The following is a 20,130-nucleotide window of genomic DNA, read 5'->3' on the forward strand; positions in this document are numbered from 1 at the left end:
CGATCCTGAGTATTATTGAGCTCAAATTAGCAATATTTTCGTTTCGATCGTCTTTCAATAGTACCAGTTAGGCCAATCCGCAAAGCAATCAATTATTTCCGACATTGCAGCACCGAAAACATATTCAGAATAGCAGCCATAATCAGTGCAAGTAACTATCTTTGAAAAAGAGTTACCCTGGTCAATATTACATGCATGCAAGCCTCAGGTTGCTGTCCCTGTTTGGTACTCCTAATCTCATGCGAGCCTATCAAAGTCATCCACATGCATGAGCGATCCTCAGCCCTCATGTGGCTTAGACTTCAGTCCTGCTGTTAGAGCTTGACCGGTGAATTTGTTGATATCTTCCCCACCTCGATCGTTTTTTGTTTAGATATTGCTTCTTCATTTTCTTCTAATGCTTCAAGTAGAGTATATAGGCACAATACATTGAGCCGGACTTAAGTTTCCACGCAATGTCATCTTCTAGATACCCAGACAAGCAGCCATTAAGGGACGACAACATCCGCTTGATAAGGATATTACCGGGAAATTGGGAAGACGAGATACGATGCGACCTATACACTGAATCACTATCGAAACGACCTAAATACCATGCTCTGTCTTATGTTTGGGGTTCGGCCCTCGTCAAAAAGCCTATCAAACTAAACGATAGCACGTTCGAAGCAACTACAAATCTCGAATCAGCATTGCGCCATCTCCGACATCAGCGACTGGGCCTGCCCTTGTGGGTTGATGCTTTATCAATCAACCAGACTGACAACCAGGAAAGGACACATCAAGTGCAATTAATGGGCAATATTTACAAATCATGCCTCAGGGTACTCGTATATCTAGGCGATGACCTTAAGGTCTATTATTCTAAAGCCAACCCAAATAAGGATATCCCCAGCTTGCCAGCGATGACAGCATTTTACTTCAACAGCACTGATCGACCTTACATAACACGTTTCCTAGGCAAGCCATCCAAAGCAAAGGTAGCGCAATGGAGGTCCGAATTAGTCGATCCTATGAGAGACAGAACATTTGAAACCGTCCAGATTTTCTCCTTCATTCGTGCACTTTCTTACATGGACCACCTTAGCGATTTGCCCATCCTCTCTCCAGGCAAGAAGAATAACTTTGCCGAAAGCGATTTGCACCACCTCTTTGAAATCCTGAGCCGGCTCATGCGTGCGCCTTCCACAAAATGGTGGACCCGTATCTGGACTGTCCAAGAGGTTGTATTGCCCCCTGAAATCACCCTAATGTGTGGGACGGTTTCCGCACCATGGCCGATGTTTGTCGAAGCCGCTCAAAAGTTTCGTGAACACATCCTGTCGTGCTGTTCCGGCATTCAATCATCCTTGTCCAAATACTGCCGGGAAGAAATCGTTCACTTTATGAAGGAGGTTGACAACGTCGAGGATTCCAGGACCGTTTACAGACACACGGCCGCAAGGAGTCGGTCTTGTGACAACGTGTCAATTCTATCATACCCAGATTATTCGTGGGGAACCAAGTTATCCTTACTGTCTATTCAGATCAAATTCCGACGTCGTGAAGCCTCAGACGCGCGCGACAAAGTGTACGCACTGCTCAGCCTCGTCTGTCGACCTGCAGATCAACCGGCCATACTTCCAGATTATACATTGGATATATCAGAAGTATATACAGTGGCTGCCGTGCAGTGTATTTGTGATAGTAGGGTACTTGCAATACTCACGGCTGCTTCTATGATAAGACCCTGCCCCAAATTGCCGACTTGGGTGCCCAACTGGGAATGCCTGGACGAAAAGGATTTCGGGGAACGACTCCGCATGACAGGCTTCTATGGAACAACGCCTTCCTTAAGTCGTCTTCCAACAATGCAATACTTCTCAGCAGATCGCAAACCCATGCTGATGCTAGAAGGCAGATGCTTGGATTACGTGACTCACGTCGGCGAAACGATCACCGAAGACACGCTCGAAGACAAGTTGAGGAGCCCACTGTCATGGAAAGATTCTAAAGGCAACATGCACGTCATGTCAAATACGCACAAGACTTCTGAATTCTGGAGAGTCCTATGCGCAGATATTGTTTGGGACGATGGACACTGCCGGCGAGCAACCCCTAAAGATCATGCTAAATTTCTGATCTGGGATATCTTCAGCGAGCTATCTATTATCGATACCAACATGGATTCCTTAAGTCATCTTTTGTCCAGGTCAGAACGACTACGACTGATGCTGGGTGCTTTGAGGAATGCGGAATATATTTCAGAGAATAATGCGGGGCGAGTGGGCATGATCTTTTGTGCCATGTTTCCAGACAAAGCAGAGAGACAATTACTGATTTCTAAGGCTTTCAAAACAGATGTTCTTGATGAAGGGACCGAGACGCAGAAGAGTTTGGCAGCTCCAATCGACATCTCCAATGATGCTGTAGAGGAGATGCCACTAAGTAAGGGAGCAGGACATTCAGTCCTACCGCTAATCCCCCAAGACAGGTATGTAGCCTAGTAATGGGTTCCCAAGATTAATTCCATAATTTAAGCTTACCTTCATCACAGCTTAACACCAGGACAAGCTCAATCCGGCTTGGAATTGGTCGATTGGGTTCGAATGCGATCCCTCGTCGAAGGCCTCTACGAGACAAAAACAACATCTGGTAATACAGGCTCATGGGACCCTTTAAATCCCTTCTGGAACACTATCTCATCCGCACGCCTAAGCGTAACCGTGGCCACTGAGGGCCGCAGGATATTTGGGACGAAGAGCGGGTTTATTGGTCTTGGACCCGAGAGCCTCGAGCATGGTGACAAGCTTTTCCTGTTGAATGGTGGTAACACGCCTTTCATCCTACGTGAATACACCCCAGAGCCCAAGAGACGTCGATCAAAGAGAATTTGGAACAAACTTAAACGTCCGTCTGCCATAGAGGATACGAGGAATCACTACACTTTCGTTGGAGATTGTTACGTGCATGGACTCATGGATGCTGAGACATTGGAGGAGAATCTGATTAGTCGAGATAAAGTAGGAGTCTGGCAAGAAATTTCTCTGCTATGAGGCATGGGGTAGTTTTGCATCGAATATAACGGATTCGGGCTATTCGATATCGCACAATGCAGTTGCAAACTACCACTCCGTGCTTCATAGAAGCGCATCGCCATAACACCTTGCTTACATCTGATATTCATCACATAAACAAGCATCAAAACACATCGCATTTGTGAATCTTCATAATCGATCAGAAATCTTTTCCATTTGATTATAGCCTTGCCCAATGGCTGCTTGTAGATTCATCTGTGGTCCCATGTTCGTTGCCCTTGCCCTTTTTACGCCTGATGATAAAGAAAAAAAAGAAGATATATGGAACAGGAAATACCTAAAGTAAAGGAATAATGGTATCATAAAAAGAATGAGTAAGAAAAGGGTGGGTAAGCAGTTCGTTCACTGAGGTGATATATACAAAGCTCCTTTATCGCTGACTGCTGAGACATCTCGATCAGACAAGGCAATTCTACAACTTGCTGAAATTCCGCGTAATCATGACAACGACGCCGGCCACGATCTTGATCGCAATCTTGAGCACAAATATGACACTTTTAAAAGCGAATGTGAGAACATTGATGACAGCCCTTGCAACAAAGGGCAGCTTATCCTCTTCCTCCTTCTTTTTGCGTGCTTTCTTCTCGGCCCGAGTCTCTTTGGCCGGAGCTTTCGTGCTATCCTTATTTTGAGGTTGCTGGCCATACCATTCGCCCAGTTCGATGTCCTTGTCAAAGCTGTCACTCGTTTTGGAGGTGTTTGTGGATTTGAAGGACCACTTCCTACCTCCTCCTCCGCCGCCTGATGTGATCGAAGAAAGCGGATTTCGCGTCTTTCCGCCGAAGGAGTCGAATCCTTCGGTGAAGGAGTCTTTGAAGGCTTTGGCGGTGCTTGGTTCTGTCCTGTTGAGAACGGCGGAAGGAGGAGGTGGCTCGAAACTATCCTGGCTTCCGCGATTTGTCTTGCGTCCACGGACAGCCTCAGCGACAGCAACAGCGAGGATTGACGATGCAGCAACATCGACTAGGAATGGGTTTCCAAAACGTGTCAGGGCACCGAGATTGAGAGTGAGGGAGTTGGAAGCGAAATCCAGTCGGGCGAGCATGGCATCGTCGGCTGTTGCATCAGTTGCCGTAGGGAGTTGCGTTACATCCATCTCTGATGGCGTGATAGAATTGGGTCGCATGTCCTGGCCGAAACCACCGATTCTTGGTGGAGGAGTAAGGGGAGAGAATTGGGCGGCGCGAGGGGAGTTGGGCGATAAAATGTATGGGTTCAGAAGAGTAATCGAAGCAGGCTTCTGCGTGATATTTGGGGTTGATGGCATGTTATGGCCATACATTCCTGTCACTGGGCGCGATGACGGCTTGTTAATCCCTGAACAGTCGCCTTCAACCTTGATTGGGAACGTCCCGAGTGTTGGGTGATGAAGCTGATATGAGCCTTCCGAGGGCATGTGTCTTGCCCAGGGATTAGAGTGCTGCTCTGGGGAATCACGAACCCAAGCAAGTGCACAACATTCGCGCTGAGCAGCTCCCATTAGCACTTCTTCCGCGAGTTGTTGTGCAGCAGGAGACGAGGCGTCGGGGTCGTTGAGGGCGATGTGCGATGCCCTTGGCGATGTCGCTGCAGCTTCTAGAGCTGCCAGAGCCGCAAGCTTTGGGTAGATACTTGTAAGGAGGGTGGTTGCTTCGTGTTGGAGCGGGTGAATAGAATTGTTCCCAAGCGATGGAGGTGCCATTAAATCAAGCTGTGCGATAGGCAGGACCCGTGGTTGCGTAGGATGATGGCGCTGTATTAACACCTCGTTCATGATGCTTTGTACTTCATTGTTGCCCGCCAGATTAGACAGCCCAACACTGTAGAACGGAAGAGATGGTGTCGTTCCAAAGGTGATGGTGGGATTGGCTGCTGTAGGGCGATGCATACGAAGAGTATACATTTGGACAGCCGGCTCTTCCTGGCCGTTGCAGGCCACCCAGAGATTGTCCAACAGATGTGAGGGGGTGAAAAATGGCTTTGGGGGCGGGCTCTTGGTTCCCTCAGATGCCATATGCCCATGAGGAATGTAGAATTCTGGCGAATACGGAGACCGACTAATCTGGTTTTTTGGAATATGGGTGGGCGAAGCCTGAGATGGGACGTATTGTTGCTGTTCAAGGCTAACATTGGGATTGTAGACTGGGAACATTGACCTCATTGGCACCTCTGACTGCAAAGAAACAGTCCTCGCGTGTGTAGCGACACTGTTACCTCGCACCAAGGTAGGGCTAGTAGAGAAGGCAGGAGAAACTGTTCGGCCAGGTCCTGGAGCGAAGGTAGGAGTGGCAGATCTATCCTGAGCATCTTGGATGGGGAAGATGGGCGACATTGGCTGAGCACCTCTTCTCGAACTCTTCCTTTCGAGAACTGGAGATGCATGTCTTGGTCGGGGTGGGGAATCAAATACTGGCCTGTTGTCTTCAGGAGGAGTCCGAACGGGGAGATGTGCCTGGGGCGGCGGCGCAATGGAGCTTGGAGGTGCCATCGAGTTCGATGGTGACACTGGGACAGAGTTGACTTGTATGATAAGTTCGTGGAAATTCTCGGGCGCTCTGTTCGTCTTTGCACTTTCCATTCTTTCCGGCTCTGGTTCTGGCGTGGGAGTCTTGCCTCGCATTCGTTGTGTTGGACTCGCTTGCCGTGGGCGGGGAGGGGGAGGAAATAGTTGTAATGCTGGTCCCGCCATCTTGTTCCAACTCTTGAAGTTATTTCAATGAGAAAAGAAACACCTAAAAATACTGACTTTTCTTCTGCAAAGGATAGAAGCTGGGACGATATGCAGTTGGGACCAAAATCTCAATTCACTCGTTCACAGTGCACACAAAGACCGAAACATTGGTCAACAATGGTTCGGAAACGGATAATCTGGGGATAAAGCATATATGCTGGACGGCGGAAACAACCCACCCAAGACGGGCAAAGGCTCTTGATTTCGCAACGAAGCAATAGCGGTTCCCCGGTGCTTCCCATGCATTTGGCTGCTGATTTGAGTATTGCGGTGTATGGAGCAGGCCAATGAGAATGCAAGTAATCCTGGGCGCGTCCCTCTTGGTGGAGATGGGCGGTTATATTTATGGTGGTAGATGGTGGTTGGTCTTCGCCCTCTAAGCGCCCAACGCTTCCTCCTCGCTACACCACCAACCATGTGCTTCCCTCGCCGCCCGGCCATCGCAATGATTCGTCAGACGCCGTGTGCTGATGCTGACCCTGACCACAAGGGCCTTTAGGCGTATGTGACGAGACTAGTATGCGGGCCGTAGCGATTAGATATCGACAGTATCTTGTAGATCTATTTTGAGCGACCTCGAGCCTTTCATCCAGTGGAGAGGGGCTGGCCACGCTCGCATGCAGTCCCCAGTTCGCCCTGTCCGCCGACAACGGATATCCCATGTCGAATCCTTTTTCGACACGGATACGCACATGAATGCTCGTTGGGTTGGTTCACGAAAGAGCAGATCCGGCTGTCTTTGTCTCCGAATGCAAGACATATCCATATCCTATTTCCAGCACATGTTTGAATGTGCAGAGTACAGTGAGGAAGACTTAGAGTTGGACCTGGATGATGAGACCAAGTTGAAAATCAAGTGAGCAGGAGTTTCTGGTTTGTAGAATCTTGAAGATGCAGCCACAGCACCCTTAGCGGGTAACTATGTGGTGGAGGCCTGAGGAGTGATTGCTTCTATCGTAACCGCTGCACCTCTCTTGCCATGGACTCAGTCGAGTCTAGTGGCAGAAGCCCACAGATATCGCAATGGGTTGCATAAGCATCCGAATCGAAATGAGAAGGCTGTCTAGCTCGCAAGACTGGCGCACTCGTTCTCTGTTTGGTTTTGCAGGCGCCAGAGATCAGACCATTTCTCTACAAGGTGTTTGACTACTGCGATATAGGTCAATCTTCAGCGGCGATGCCCTTTTGATTGATTGGATCTATGGGACATGGTTGTTCATACAAAGGAGAGGACGACGACTGTTCGAATCGCGATGTATGATCTTCGAGAAGGTCGATCGTTATACGACGAAATCTGAAAATAGTGACCGACTCCTTCTCATGTTCTTACGACTCGCAGTCCAGATGACTTGATGATGCATACGGCGTAGGTAGGTGTCGCATCGGGTATGGGTCGACCCGGACAGAGAATAGAACAGATCAATATGGCAGATATTGGGACGCGACGGATGGCCACCTCTCCCTTGGTGGCGGTAGTTAGTAGTAGTGGTCGGTAAGCGGGGCGATACTGGACTGCATGGCGAAGACGCGTAAAGGATGTTTGTGCATATTGCTTATTGCTTGTTGTCTGCTGTCTGTTGCTTGTCATACGTGAATGAGTAATTGGACAGGAAGACTGAACTGTGTAAGCATGAGGGGCCTGTCATCCCACCCAGTTGTGCCAGTCAGAGTTCGTGTCAGAGTCAGAGTCAGTGTCAGTGTCCGTGTCCGTGTCAGTACAGTAACGGTGAAAGACCACCACGAGAAATATTGTCTTATCGATAAGCGAGCACCTCCATCGTCATTGGTGACGGAAATTTTATGCGACGCTGCTGCTAACTCAAGACATACACAAGTACACCATGCCTACAGAATTAGAAGAGGTCGGTCTTATTACACCGTAATCATAGTCGCATAAATGACACTGAAAATTATCGACAGCTCGTGGAGTTCCTGCATCACGGAAATACGCAGATTCGACAAGCCGGTACGCGCAAACACCACTCCCCCACCACCCCTCCTCGCCCTCACAAGAGTCATGATTTTGACATGAAACAGCTGCGGAACATCTCGTTGGATACTCCCAAGCGGACCTTCCTTTATTCAAACGAAACCAATTGGAGCCCGTCAAAGACCTGAAGCTTCTCGTCAAGGACTATGCTCCGATCGCCAAGAATGCATTCACCATCCTCATAAACATATCGCAAGATGCGGAGGTCCTGAAATCCCTCGCGGGGGATGACGCCTTCTTGGAACTACTCTTGTCTCGGATAACAGTATGTCAGTTGCCCAATAAGTGGCATATGGAGCGATGAAGACTGACAAAGAATGCTGTATTATAGAACAAAAAGGAACCCAATGCGAATGAAATCGCAATGCTTCTCGCCAACATGGCGAAGGACGACTCATTACAAAGAGTTCTGGAATTAAAGCGAGATGTTCCCAAAGAGTTGTCCACCTCGAAATGGGCGATGGATCAGCTTCTTGATTGTTTTGTCAAGGGTGCAGAAGGCGCATACAACGAGAAGGCCGACTTCAATTACCTGTCGTACTTTTTCGCTGACCTCGCAAAAGTATAGCAGATAGACCCGATATGTGTTGCTTAAATCCCTGCTAACAACGACCAGTTCTCGCAAGGACGCATATACCTCACAAGCCCACAAGCCCACGACTCTGACATTATCCCGCTTACCAAACTTCAAGTCTTCACCGATCATCCCTCACATATCCGTCGCCTCGGCGTTGCGTCCACAATCAAAAACGCAGCCTTCCACACGGCCTCGCACCCTACACTGTTATCGAACCTCTCCCCGGACCCGGCTCTGCCCACGCCATCCGTAGGCGCGAACCTCCTCCCTTACATAATTCTTCCCCTCATGGGCCCGGAGGAATACTCCGACGAGGATACAGACGGCATGCTTGATGAATGCCAACTATTGGAGCCAGACAAGGAGCGTGAGAAGGATGTTGAGATTATGAAGACACACTTGGAGACTCTTCTGCTGCTCAGCACGACAAGAGAAGGCCGCGACGTGCTCCGAAAGGTCAAGGTATATCCCATTGTTCGTGAGTGCCACTTACAGGTAGATAATGAGGGTGTGCGAGAGGCTTGTGATAGACTAGTGCAGGTCATCATGAGAAAGGAAGAAGGCGAGGAGGAAGATGAAATCCCGAATGCTGAGCAAATGGGTGGCGGTGGTGCTGGGAAGTTGTTGGAGTTCAAAAATGATCACGAGGATGAGGACGAAGACGAAAAGATTATCGATATTCTATAGAAATTCATAGACCTGGCCCTGTCCGTCATAAAGACATTACTATATACGTAGTTACTATATGCTATGCTCTTGCTATGATCCAATGATTAATCTATGAGCGTTCCATTCCGATTATGCCTTCCGTATCGCATCTTCTCCACTCGACCTCCTGCTGTTATCGCCATCTCCCTCCTTCTCCTTCTCACTCCCATCCTCATCCCTCACACTTCTGTTGGACATCTCCTCGCTCACGTGCTGTGCAGTAATTGCAGTCTTCACGCACTTCTCGCTACTCTCATTGCTCACTACTCCCGCCTCTTCACTTCCATTTCCTTCCTTTGCTGCATGCCTGCCCCCATCCTTCCTCATGCTCCAACCACCAGCCCAACCAACCCATCCTGTCTCCCATGGGCCCCTAGCAGCCATCGTTAACATCGCACATCCAACCAGCCCAACGCACATACTTCCACTAGCCCTCCATCCCCCATCAGCATAAACATGCGCACCTGCCGCAGTACCCATAAGCTGCCCACAAAATGTCGAAACCATAAACGCTGTATTAACCCCGTTCCTTCTCTTCGGCTCGATCGAATAGATGCTACTGCGGTTCGCAATCTGCGCGGTCTGGAAGCCGAAGTCCATTAGGAAGGCCTGGAGAATGGGCCCCGCGATCGTGAATGTGCCTGTATAGGTGCCGAGGCAAATTCCGGTGAGCGCGGAGAAGAGGCCGATGAAGACGGAGAGGTGGGGCGCGAACTTGTCGGTGACGAGACGGGCATACACGGGCCCCGTGAACATGGATGCGATGCCTATGAGACCGAAGAGACCGATGGTGAGGGAATTGTAGTGGTAAGGGGCTCCCGCGAGGAGGAAGGTCAGGGTCGTCCAGAAGCAGGTGAAGGTTGCCGAGGTGAAGAATCCGGTTATGCAGGCTTGTACGAGGACAGGATGTCGGAAGAGCATCTTGACAATCGACCATAGGAGTTCGAAATAGTTCAAACCGGTAGGGTTGGTGGATGGGTAGTCCGGCATGAAGAGCCAAAGGAGGATGAATATGGCGTACTGGAGGCCAAGGGAGAGCCAGTATACGGAGCGCCACGATATGTAATCAGTCATGATGCCGGAAAGAACTCGAGCGATAAGAATTCCGAGCATCAGACCTGATACTACAATGGAAAGGGCCGCTGCCCGTCGATTTGGAGGGGCAAGATCCCCAACCAGGGGGAGCATGAGTTGAGGTGTCACTGTGGTGATGGCAGTGATGAATGAGATTGCCGTAAAGACGGCGAGATTGTTGGTAACGCAGAGCCCGATCCTAGGTTCATTTCAGTCAACAAAAATCCGATATATGTACAACTGATAGGGGAGACACTCTAAACCTACCACATGGTCGCTGTGAAGCCAACCAGGCCCACAACAAAAGGTCTCCGTGGTAATAGATCACCTAGAGGACAGAGGAATAGCAGCCCTGCAGCATAGCCTGCTTGCATCACTGTCGGAATCTGAGCCACCTGCTCATACTTGACGTGAAAATCGGTGGCCAGAATGTTCAAGATAGGATGGCTGTAGTAGAGATTGGCAACGGTGAAGGCTCCAGCAAAAGCGAAGAGCAAATTCATGCTCATTGAGAATTGCGGCGGGGCGGAAGGATCCCATCTGCATCGCGGAGGCGTCCATGTTAAGATATTGTAGACTCGACGCCATGTTATAATCCCTCGATTACGATCATCTCTCGACGTAGCATTCTGTGACGTCGACAGACGAGAGATGGGATTGGTGGACAATGCCTCGGTCTGCTTGGCCTCCCCCATCGTCAATGTGTTTGAGCCAAACGAAACGTGGTGACCACGCGACAATCAAGACCATCAAGGCATTTAAGAGATTAGTACGACAAGAAGCGGTGACCAAATTATCATTAAGGGATATGCAGAAAGACCGTTAGGCCCGAAGACGAATGTTAAAATCATGAAGGCGAAAGAAAGTTCGTACCCCGACCCTCTTTGGGGGGGGAGCCGGACCCCGACCATGGTAGCGCTACCAATCACTGACCAGATGGAGGAAAATCTAACCCACTCCGTCCTGATTCCAAGATAACATGGAAGACGATTCGGACTTAACCGTGTTTAAGACGGCTGTAGTGTCGTATTCATGTAAAGTGTTAGAAAAAAAAGGGAGAGAAAAAAACATTTAGACATGACATGTTGGGATTTACAATGGTTTTATATTTTGATGCGCTGTACCACGGTAAGTACGAACCTCACCATATCTAAATACCTACGTCTACGTAGGTAGATTGGCAAAAGCGCATCCCGCCAATATATGCTTCTTGGCACAGAGACTTCGAAACACCTGCGATAGTCCCGTAACTGAAAATACGGGATAAGCCAAAGCCCTCAATTATGACCATTTCCCCAGACGCCTTGCCAGCAAATATGAACAGATAAAAGACCTCGCTAAGAAAGTTCAAAGCCAGAAGTTCTTAGGATGGGCTTGCCGCGGCACTCTTAGGTGCACCCTGGGTATGCCGTTTCATGATAGCCTCAATTTGAGTTTCAGATGGCATCTCTGGTAGGGGGAAGACACGACCACGGGCTTTATCAAAATTCGCAACAGACCTCACTAGGCGAATGAAAAGCTGGGTATTGCTCGCTCCAACGCGCCCCTTGAAAATGGCAATGAGACCTTGGATAGTCATGCCTTCGGCAGGAATAGCTTTATAGATTTCGCTGGCAGATGGCAAGGCTTTTTCTAATCGCGTGTCAGTAAGTTGTCCATACTAAAGAGAAACGAATCAACTAAGGAACACTTACGGGTTGTTGCTGAAGCTCCAGGGCTCGAGGCAGCGGGACTCCCTGCTCTGCTTCCATTAAGCTGGGTAGCAGCTGGACTGCTTGCACGGCTACCCGTGGGACTACCACTCGGTGTACTTCCCGATCCCAACTTGAACTTGAGCTTCGATTTATCCTTGCTCTTCTTCGATTTCCCGGTATCGGTCATCTCGCTTTCACTCCCGGAGCCAGCTCCTCGCTTGCTATCGTTAATGAGGGCAGACTTCCGTGAGCCGTCGGCGTTTCTCTCGTGCTTCTTCTTATGCTTCTTGCGAGAAGACTCATTGCCGCTTGCTTCAGACAAGTTTGGAGAGCCTGGTCGTTTCTTTTTGTTCAAATCGACAGGCTTGTGCGCACCGGATGGCGTGTTGGATCCCTTCGTGGAGGCACCCGATGCAAGCTTATCTGCATCGGCATTCTTTCCATTCTGCTCAGCAGCCTTTCGCTCTTCTTCCTCCTTGGCTCGCTGGCGTTCAGTCTCAGAATCACTGTCAGAGTCACTAGAAGAAGAGGCGTAAGGATTAGAGTCAGAGTCATTGGCATATTCATAAAGCTTCTCCCTCTTGGTCAAAGCTTTACGCATGCTCTTCTCAAGCTTCTTGGCCATTTCAGCCTCAGCTCTCTCTTTCTCTTCCTGGCGATAGACTTCCTCTTCATTGCGAAGTTCGAAGATGCCTCCAGCGCCAAGTTGCTCACGCTTCATCTTCTCGTGTGACTCTTTGACATCGTCTTCTTCACCTTCGAAAAGACCGTTCAGGCCTTCCTCGTCGTCGGCAAAATCTTCCTCCATATTGAAATCGATGTCGTCAGCATCCGCTTCGGCCTTGATGTAAGGAATGTCGTCATCCTCGTCGCCTCCACCCCGTCGTCGAATGGCGCCCTCATCATCACCACCTCCACCTACACGGGTTCTCAATTTGTCTCTGCCTAGCCCTCGCGCTCGCTGTTCCTGATCACGTTCTCTCTTCAGACTGATTTGTTCTATGTTGCTCAGGAACCTTGGTACTTTCTCCATCTTTTTCCAAGCTTCTTCGACCTCATCAGCAGTAGCAGCTTTTACTTTTCCTTTCACCTGGAACTTGTACCATCGCTCTAATGGGACCATCTGAATGACGTCGCCTTGGTCGCCGTTCCAGGCGGTAGTGAGCATGACGTGGGCCTCGGAGAGTTCCGATTCATAAGTTCCGTACCAAGTCTGCTTGTTGTCAAAGTCCTCGAGATGCCAAGGCAAAGTTTCCTCGTATTTGAGAAGACGACGTTTTTCGGCTTCTGGAGTGTCGTCCGGGCGAAACTTCTGTTCAGTTTTCTTTTGGAAAGCCTGAGGCTTCTTCGTAGCCGATGGTGCGATTTTCGACAATGTCTCCTCGCGCGCCTTGCGTCGCTCTTCTTTCGCGAGTTCAATCCGCTCGCGCTCCTTTAATTCTTCGATGTCTTCCTTCGTTTCCTCTTCTTCGAAGTGAGAGCCAGCACCGCTGGGTGGGGCACGAGGGTCACGACGATGCAATCGAATCGGTGGAGTGAACTGTGCTTCATCTTGAATATCAATTTTGCCTTTGGCTGCTAGCCTCATGACGTGATGGCGCATATCTCTCATATCGCGTCGCGTGAGCACAAGCGGGAAAGATATCGCGCCCTGGCTAAGGTACTCCTGCTTCAGCTGCTCCACAGACTTCGTGCCATCATTGTTCGCTACTGCAGTATGGGTATCTCCAGCACGTTCGTTCATCTGAGTCAAAGTCACCATAGGCTTGGTGATAGTCTTCATGGGTCGGTACACAGGGCGCATGGGATCGGTCGGTGGAGGGCGGCGGCGTCGGGGTCGGGGAGGTTGGCCATTTGGACCAACTGGTGGGCCTCCAGGCAGGTTTGCTGGAGAGACGCCTGCGGGAGATGGTCGTGGACCATTCGGTGCGGCGGCCGCAGCTGAAGGTAGTGAGTTTCCGTTCATGATGAGGGCGCAGCCGCCGTCGCGTGGCTATTTGCAATCGTAGGAGCTGATGTGAGTGTGCAAAGTCTATTCAGGCGTTTCCAAGTGAAGAATAATATGTATGGGTAAGGGGAGCGAAAGCGAGAGATAAAGACTGGTGAAGGCCGGTGTGGTCTTTGTTGGAGAGAGGTACGGAGCCAACGTAGGCAGAGAGATGTTTCCCTAATGAGCCAAAGAGCGTCACAGCTTCCCTGCCAAGATACACTAGATTGAATTGGGTTAACCTGGTCCTACCTGCCACCCGTATCCCTCTCTCAACATTCGCGATCACCACCAGCATCACATCAACACCTTTTGTCTACTCCAGTGTGTTTAACACTTGTGTGTCGGGACTGTGACACTTGAGTGTTTCCTCTGTGACGACTCACCGGGTGGAACGTGATCTGGTAATCGCGTCTAAAAGCAAACAGCATTGCTTTCAACAGCCTGTCAGCCTCATGCCACGCTAATGAGCAAAATCAATTGTGATATCACGTCGACTACGATAATCTGAGAAGTCGTTTCTCGGTCCACATAAGGAGCCAATATTCGCCCTCACCTGTACTCTGAGGGGTGTCTTGTTGCGCTATCTAAATCATAGTCATCCTAGGCTGAGGCCGAACAGCAAACATGGAGCAAGGCGCGCCTTTAGAGGAACGTCTTCGGACTATGATCCTTAGCAATGTAACTATCTCAGACAATCAAGACGGCATGCGATCCAATCCCCTCCATCGTGGTCAACACCAGCATCGATACTATCAGCGTGGTCGGGGGCTTCACCATAATGCTCCCCATGCAGCCAATCAGGAACAGGGATCGGGCAATCGTAGTCGTGGTCGCGGAGGAAGGTATCACGCACCACAGGAAAGGGGTACCTACCCCAGACAATATCACCAAAGGACCCATGGCCCAAACCAGTACATGAGTGATGATTACAATAATTCGTCTGGTCCAAATCGCCGGAATTATGTTTCTGGCAATCAGTATCCGCGGTCTCCCCAGGAGCATCCCAGCCAAAACACTGCAAACTACCCTGATCATCGTGGTTCGGGACCAAACGCCAGGATTCTACAACGGCCGCAAGGCCCGCCGCGATTTCACGGAGCTCCTATTCCCCAGCAGCAGCGAGCTTACGAGGATCCTTTGCTTCAGATCGAGCACCTGGACGGTGTGGCATCTATTGAGGTGCCGAAAGCGCAGATCACCACAGCAGAAGTTGAGGCAAAGGAAGCATTTAGAAAGAGCCTCGAGACTCTGTGTCAGGGGGCAATTGATTCAAATCATTCGGGGAACCTAGCAACAATCTCTCTGCAAGGGTTTGGCAGCCTGGCATCAGGTTTCGGCATGCCTGGCTCTGATATGGACCTGGCCGTCGTACCAGTGTGGAAAAATACAAGCTTATCGCGAAACTCGAGCCTAGACAAAAATATACCACGGGTTCTTGAAAAGGCCGTTCTCGATAGCAAACTAGGTGGACGACTCCTAACGAGGACAAGGGTACCAATTTTGAAGATCTGTGAGCACCCAACCGATGAACTATATACAGCACTTCTAGAAGAGCGTCATAAATGGGACGAGCTCCCAGAAGAAGAGAAATACCCAACTTCCATCCCACTCCATGACCGTACCCCACAGCCTTCGCAGAGTGCTCCCAGTGGAGAGGAAGATGCGCCAATTGGAACAGATGGTACGCTTCCAGTGACTGACGCTCATCAAGCAACATCATCTTCCGGTAAACTCAAACAAGACTCGCATCAATATGATAGTTCACCAGCAGCAGGTCTAAATGGAGAAAAGGTTCAGTTGAACAAAGGTCAACACGATAAGAAATCCTGGCACCGTGAAAAGGTCCTCGGCCCACTCGATTTTCCCAAGTCCGGTGTTGGCATCCAGTGCGATCTCAATTTCAACAACACCTTAGGTATCCACAACACTGAACTCTTACACTGCTACTCCTTGTGCGATGAACGTGTGCGCCTGATGGTGCTCTTTGTCAAGGCCTGGGCAAAGCGTCGGAAGGTCAACAGCAGCTACTCCGGTACACTCTCTAGCTACGGCTGGGTTCTCATGGTCCTTCATTATCTCGTCAATATCGCCTCTCCGCCAGTTTGTCCTAATTTACAGATACGTCTTCCCACTCCAGTCAACCTCGAAGGTTTGGGACAACTATGGGAAGAGACGGTAATTGAAAACTATGCAGTCCGCTTTTGGCGTGACAGGGAAGCAATAAAACAAGCTGCACAAGCCGGCACTCTGACGCAGAACACTCAGTCAGTTGCCGCTCTGCTTCGCGGTTTCTTCTATTACTATGCCGCACCGCCAGTAGGGTTTGGGCCTGGGCCTCGACATCCGACCTTCTACTGGACGCGCGAAGTTCTATCTCTGCGCACGCTTGGAGGCATCAGAACCAAAGACTCGAAAGGCTGGACAGGCGCAAAGACAACCAATGTGGGCGGAAAGGAAGTCCGTCACCGTTACCTGTTCGCAATTGAAGACCCATTTGAATTGGATCACAACGTCGCGCGTACCGTCACTCATAACGGAATAGTAGCAATTCGTGATGAGTTCCGACGTGTGTGGAGAATTCTTGGGGCCATTGGCCGAGGCGAGGAGCCAGAAGGGGGCATCTTCGATGAGGTGGTGGAGCAATCGCCACCAACGCCAACGCTTCAGGCCACAGAAGAATCTATTGACAGTCTGCAGCTTCGTCGAGAGAGCACGCATGAGACAAAACCAACGACGGGCCTTGACAGTTCGCAAACCTGACGTTGGTCATCAACATATGTTACTCTGTCTCCATCGAACAGATATCTGGACCATCAGTATCCGGCTGTAGCATTTACGTGTACGCCAACTACAGGGTAGCGAACAGCTTGGAACATTCCATTTCCTTCCTATCAATTGTTCGTATTTCGTCTTGCAGGAAATGGTACCCCCCCTACGACTATACACCAATTCTCCCATCTTTCATGGCAACTGTATATTTGATTCGGGATATTTTGAATTGCCAAAGCATGACTGGGTCATCGCCGTTTGGCGGATCTGTTTGACCAATCGGAAGATATGTTTGCTTCAGCTCGTGCTGTTATGCCCTTTCCTTGATCCATTACCAAACGGCCTTTATGTCTTTCTTTAGTGTATGTATGGATATTCATGCTGTACGAATAAGTAGATAGAGTAATCTCGGTGTTCTTCAAAACAAGCTTTTATTGAAGTCACACGTACGTCTTCAAGACCAAACCTACTGAAACAGGGAGGAACGGAAACTTCACAGAAGAAAATGAGATCAGGTGTTCAAGCAGCACCCGCCGTAACCACATGTTGTGGATGGGCAATTCCTCTGCTCCCACTGAGACTAATGCAAATGTAAAATTCGGAAAATCGTGGCGCACGTCCAATCTTCAAGGAAGTGCTTGTAGCCAGTCATATGTACTTTCCAAAAAAATACATTTGTTCCAACAATTACATTCTGATACAACAATCTAGTGATCAGCTATTAACGTGTAACTACAGAATATTGGTTGTGGGAATATGAATGAGTATTTCCAGAAGCCTCACACCCGATAGCTATCCAATCTTCCTCGCTTATCAGGTATTGTAACCACCTCAACGTTCTAACGAAACCTTACGCAAAAGCCGATCTTGGCGCCAGGTTCGTCACATTTCAGCTATTCACCATAGACGCACGGGCCATGTCGATACATTATTAAGATCAAGTCAAACATACAGCAGCGAAGGAATCATACTCTGAAATGGGGACTCGTTTATGTGTGTGTGCCATAGGATTCTAGGCCTTCGGGGTCTCAGTGTGCGTGGTGGACTCGGTGGCCGTGGCAGCAGTGGCACCGCCATCGCGACCAGAGGCGGCAGTCTTGACCTTGACCTCGCCCTTCTCGATATCAACAGCAAGATTATCAAGACGTGAGCCCTTTGGTACGCTTTTCCAGGCTGGTCGTCCGCTATCAAAGACCTCGTCCATCTCTTCAAGAGTCTTGCCCTTGGTCTCAGGGGCTAGGAGGAACATCTGGGATTAAGTATTAGCAGCTTCAAGCGTAGACATGTCAAGGAACAGTTCAAATTACTTACATGGACAAGAGCAGCGCCGTTAAATGCTGCAAAGATCATGTACATCTTCCAGTTGATGCTCCAAAGCAGCGGGGGCACTGCGAACGCGAGGGCCGTGTTCCACGTCCAGTTGGTGGCTGTAGCAAGAGACACAGCTTTGGCACGAACCTTTGTATTATTAAGCTCAGATGGGTAAACCCAACTAGTTGGACCTATAGACGTTGCAAACGTTGCAACGAATAGATACGAGCAAGCTACAACTCCTCGGGATGCGGCCGGGTTGCCGAGTATGACCCAAGAGATATCCTTGTCGTCAGGGTTCGGATTGGGGCGGCCCGCTGTAGCTTGAAGAGCACCGGAGATAAAAAGGAACACCATCATGCCAAAGAAACCGAAAAGCATGGCAGGGCGACGGCCAATGCGGTCAATCCAGATGATGGCTGGTAAGGTAAGCGCAACATTGATGATGTACTGAATGGATGCAGTGAGAAGCTCATCACCTATGCCCGCTCCTTTCATGATATAAACAATATAGTACCTGTTTGAGTGTTAACAATATGCCTCTTCGACTACGGTTTGTTGGTTACAACATACATCATGATATTCATACCGCACAGTTGAGACCACATCTGGAGACTCATGCCCAATAGAACACGTTTGAGAATTCGAGGCTCGGCCAAAGCCTTGAAGCTAGTCACAGCTTCCTCACGCTCGAATCGCAGAGCGTCTTCTATTTCTCTGTACTCGGCAAGGACCTTTGGGTGGTTCACATCACCGCCTCCGTGAAGACCTGCAAGAACTGTTGCAGCCTCTTCCCAACGATCCTTGCTTGCGAGCCATCGAGGAGAGTAAGGGAAGAAGAACATGCCGCAGAAAAGGATAACACCAGGAATCAACTGCATAGCCCATGGAATGCGGAATGAGGCAGTTCCCTGATTGGGGTCTTTGGGTCCACCATCCACAAAGGAAGAGCCGTATTGGATAAAGTATTGAATCAAAATACCCCTGTGTGTAAATGATTTAGCACGTAGCCTGAGAGAGGCGGCAAGCACGCTTGTGGTGCGTTGACTGATCTAATACCAGTCACATGATGCAGTGATGATGTAGCCTACCAGGTAATGGCCCATTGTTGAAGGGAGACAACTCGACCTCGAATTTCCTTTGGGGCAATCTCGGATTGATAGATTGGAACAACAGCAGAGGCGATGCCAATCGAGTAGCCAGCAACGACACGACCGATGCATAGAAGAGGGATGCCGTTCGCAGCAGTTTGAAATCTATATGTGGTTTAGCTACGACAAGGTACACAATGTTACAAACATACATTGCTCCAATGCACCATATAGCAGCAGCGATTTGAATCGCAGTTCGGCGAGAAAGCCTATCCGCAATGAATGAGGACGAAAGAGCACCAACGAGTGATCCAGCAGGCATGGAAGCAGTGATGCCACCCTGTCGATACCCAGTTGCTGTTGTTTGTTAGTTTACGGCAGGCTGTTTGCTCAATAGTCATCTTTACGGTTGCCAAAATAGTTCTTGTATCCATTCGTTCCTAGTACCCCACTCATAGAGGAAATGTCAAAGCCGAAAAGTGCACCACCTAAGGCCGCGAAGGAACAGATGGTGTAAACATTGTAGACAGTCTTCCCACTCATTAGTCGGGGTCATTGGAATACTAGTAGTGGCATTGCCAGGCTGGTGAAATATCCGAACATACCTTCATCTTGCCTTGACACAACCAGGTCAAGGTAGTTTATAGGCAGAATATTGTAAGATAAGTTGGAGCAAGAGAAACACCAAAGTGTCAGGGTTTAGGGTTCTTTTATGTCTCCAAGTGAACATGGGTGGGGTCCGAGCGGGAGCAACGAGATGTGTTGTAGCGGCAAGGCCTCGTACCCGCCAAGCTGGAAACTCGTTCAATCCACCAAACCTGATCGCAAGATGATCCTTTGCCAATTTGGTGATGTGCGGAGTGTACATATCCCCGTAAGAACATTTGGGCTAATTGTAATCCCCGCAACTAGCTATTGGCGCCAGGACGGTATGAGGTTGCCGGAAGGATGTCTGGACAAGGATCCGAGTGGCCCGACATCACTATCATACGTTGCACGCGCTCTTCACTTTCACATTTCGTAACCTGACACCAAAGCCAGCCACTTGTTTATCTGTGCAACAATACGCTAGTTAAATGTGCTTTCATATTACTAGGCCTTCCAGAAAGGCGTTCGTCACAAGCGTTGCTGTCAGCGCCTAC

The 20,130-nt window shown here is 49.5% G+C and overlaps 7 protein-coding genes across 7 annotated transcripts; 3 read left to right on the top strand and 4 right to left on the bottom strand.

Annotated features, from left to right (window-relative positions):
* Window positions 1–455: 455 nt before the first annotated feature.
* On the top strand, window positions 456–3,175 carry BU24DRAFT_473958 (uncharacterized protein; the record flags this gene model as incomplete). Its single annotated transcript, XM_033532822.1, has 2 exons — window positions 456–2,470; window positions 2,534–3,175. The coding sequence occupies 2 exons, from the start codon at window positions 456–458 to the stop codon at window positions 3,030–3,032; spliced, it is 2,514 nt and encodes an 837-aa protein (XP_033378094.1). The 3' UTR covers window positions 3,033–3,175.
* A 38-nt stretch (window positions 3,176–3,213) lies between these two features.
* BU24DRAFT_81606 (uncharacterized protein) lies at window positions 3,214–5,963 on the bottom strand. The gene has a single exon (XM_033534672.1). The coding sequence runs from the start codon at window positions 5,740–5,742 to the stop codon at window positions 3,487–3,489; it is 2,256 nt and encodes a 751-aa protein (XP_033378095.1). The 5' UTR covers window positions 5,743–5,963; the 3' UTR covers window positions 3,214–3,486.
* Window positions 5,964–7,604: 1,641 nt separating this feature from the next.
* On the top strand, window positions 7,605–9,083 carry BU24DRAFT_428630 (DUF383-domain-containing protein). The gene is made up of 5 exons (XM_033529523.1): window positions 7,605–7,646; window positions 7,705–7,750; window positions 7,822–8,039; window positions 8,106–8,336; window positions 8,391–9,083. Exons 1-5 carry the CDS (start codon window positions 7,626–7,628, stop codon window positions 9,036–9,038), a joined length of 1,164 nt encoding a protein of 387 aa, XP_033378096.1. The 5' UTR covers window positions 7,605–7,625; the 3' UTR covers window positions 9,039–9,083.
* A 294-nt stretch (window positions 9,084–9,377) lies between these two features.
* Window positions 9,378–10,723, bottom strand: BU24DRAFT_325553 (MFS general substrate transporter; the record flags this gene model as incomplete). Its single annotated transcript, XM_033522975.1, has 2 exons — window positions 9,378–10,332; window positions 10,401–10,723. Coding segments are annotated over 2 exons (1,278 nt in total), but the record flags the coding sequence as incomplete, so codon positions are not given.
* A 773-nt stretch (window positions 10,724–11,496) lies between these two features.
* Window positions 11,497–13,793, bottom strand: BU24DRAFT_437311 (uncharacterized protein; the record flags this gene model as incomplete). Its single annotated transcript, XM_033530202.1, has 2 exons — window positions 11,497–11,765; window positions 11,828–13,793. 2 exons carry the CDS (start codon window positions 13,791–13,793, stop codon window positions 11,497–11,499), a joined length of 2,235 nt encoding a protein of 744 aa, XP_033378098.1.
* Window positions 13,794–14,103: 310 nt separating this feature from the next.
* BU24DRAFT_401745 (Poly(A) RNA polymerase cid13) lies at window positions 14,104–16,577 on the top strand (the record flags this gene model as incomplete). Its single annotated transcript, XM_033525504.1, has 2 exons — window positions 14,104–14,728; window positions 14,876–16,577. The coding sequence occupies exons 1-2, from the start codon at window positions 14,442–14,444 to the stop codon at window positions 16,575–16,577; spliced, it is 1,989 nt and encodes a 662-aa protein (XP_033378099.1). The 5' UTR covers window positions 14,104–14,441.
* Window positions 16,578–17,598: 1,021 nt separating this feature from the next.
* BU24DRAFT_473960 (general substrate transporter) lies at window positions 17,599–19,531 on the bottom strand (the record flags this gene model as incomplete). The annotated part of the gene is made up of 6 exons (XM_033532823.1): window positions 17,599–17,835; window positions 17,898–18,414; window positions 18,471–18,881; window positions 18,989–19,153; window positions 19,201–19,345; window positions 19,396–19,531. The coding sequence occupies 6 exons, from the start codon at window positions 19,529–19,531 to the stop codon at window positions 17,599–17,601; spliced, it is 1,611 nt and encodes a 536-aa protein (XP_033378100.1).
* Between the last annotated feature and the right edge of the window lie 599 nt (window positions 19,532–20,130).

The sequence above is a fragment of the Aaosphaeria arxii genome (assembly GCF_010015735.1).
Source record: "Aaosphaeria arxii CBS 175.79 unplaced genomic scaffold BU24scaffold_13, whole genome shotgun sequence".
Classification (NCBI taxonomy): Eukaryota; Fungi; Ascomycota; class Dothideomycetes; order Pleosporales; genus Aaosphaeria; species Aaosphaeria arxii.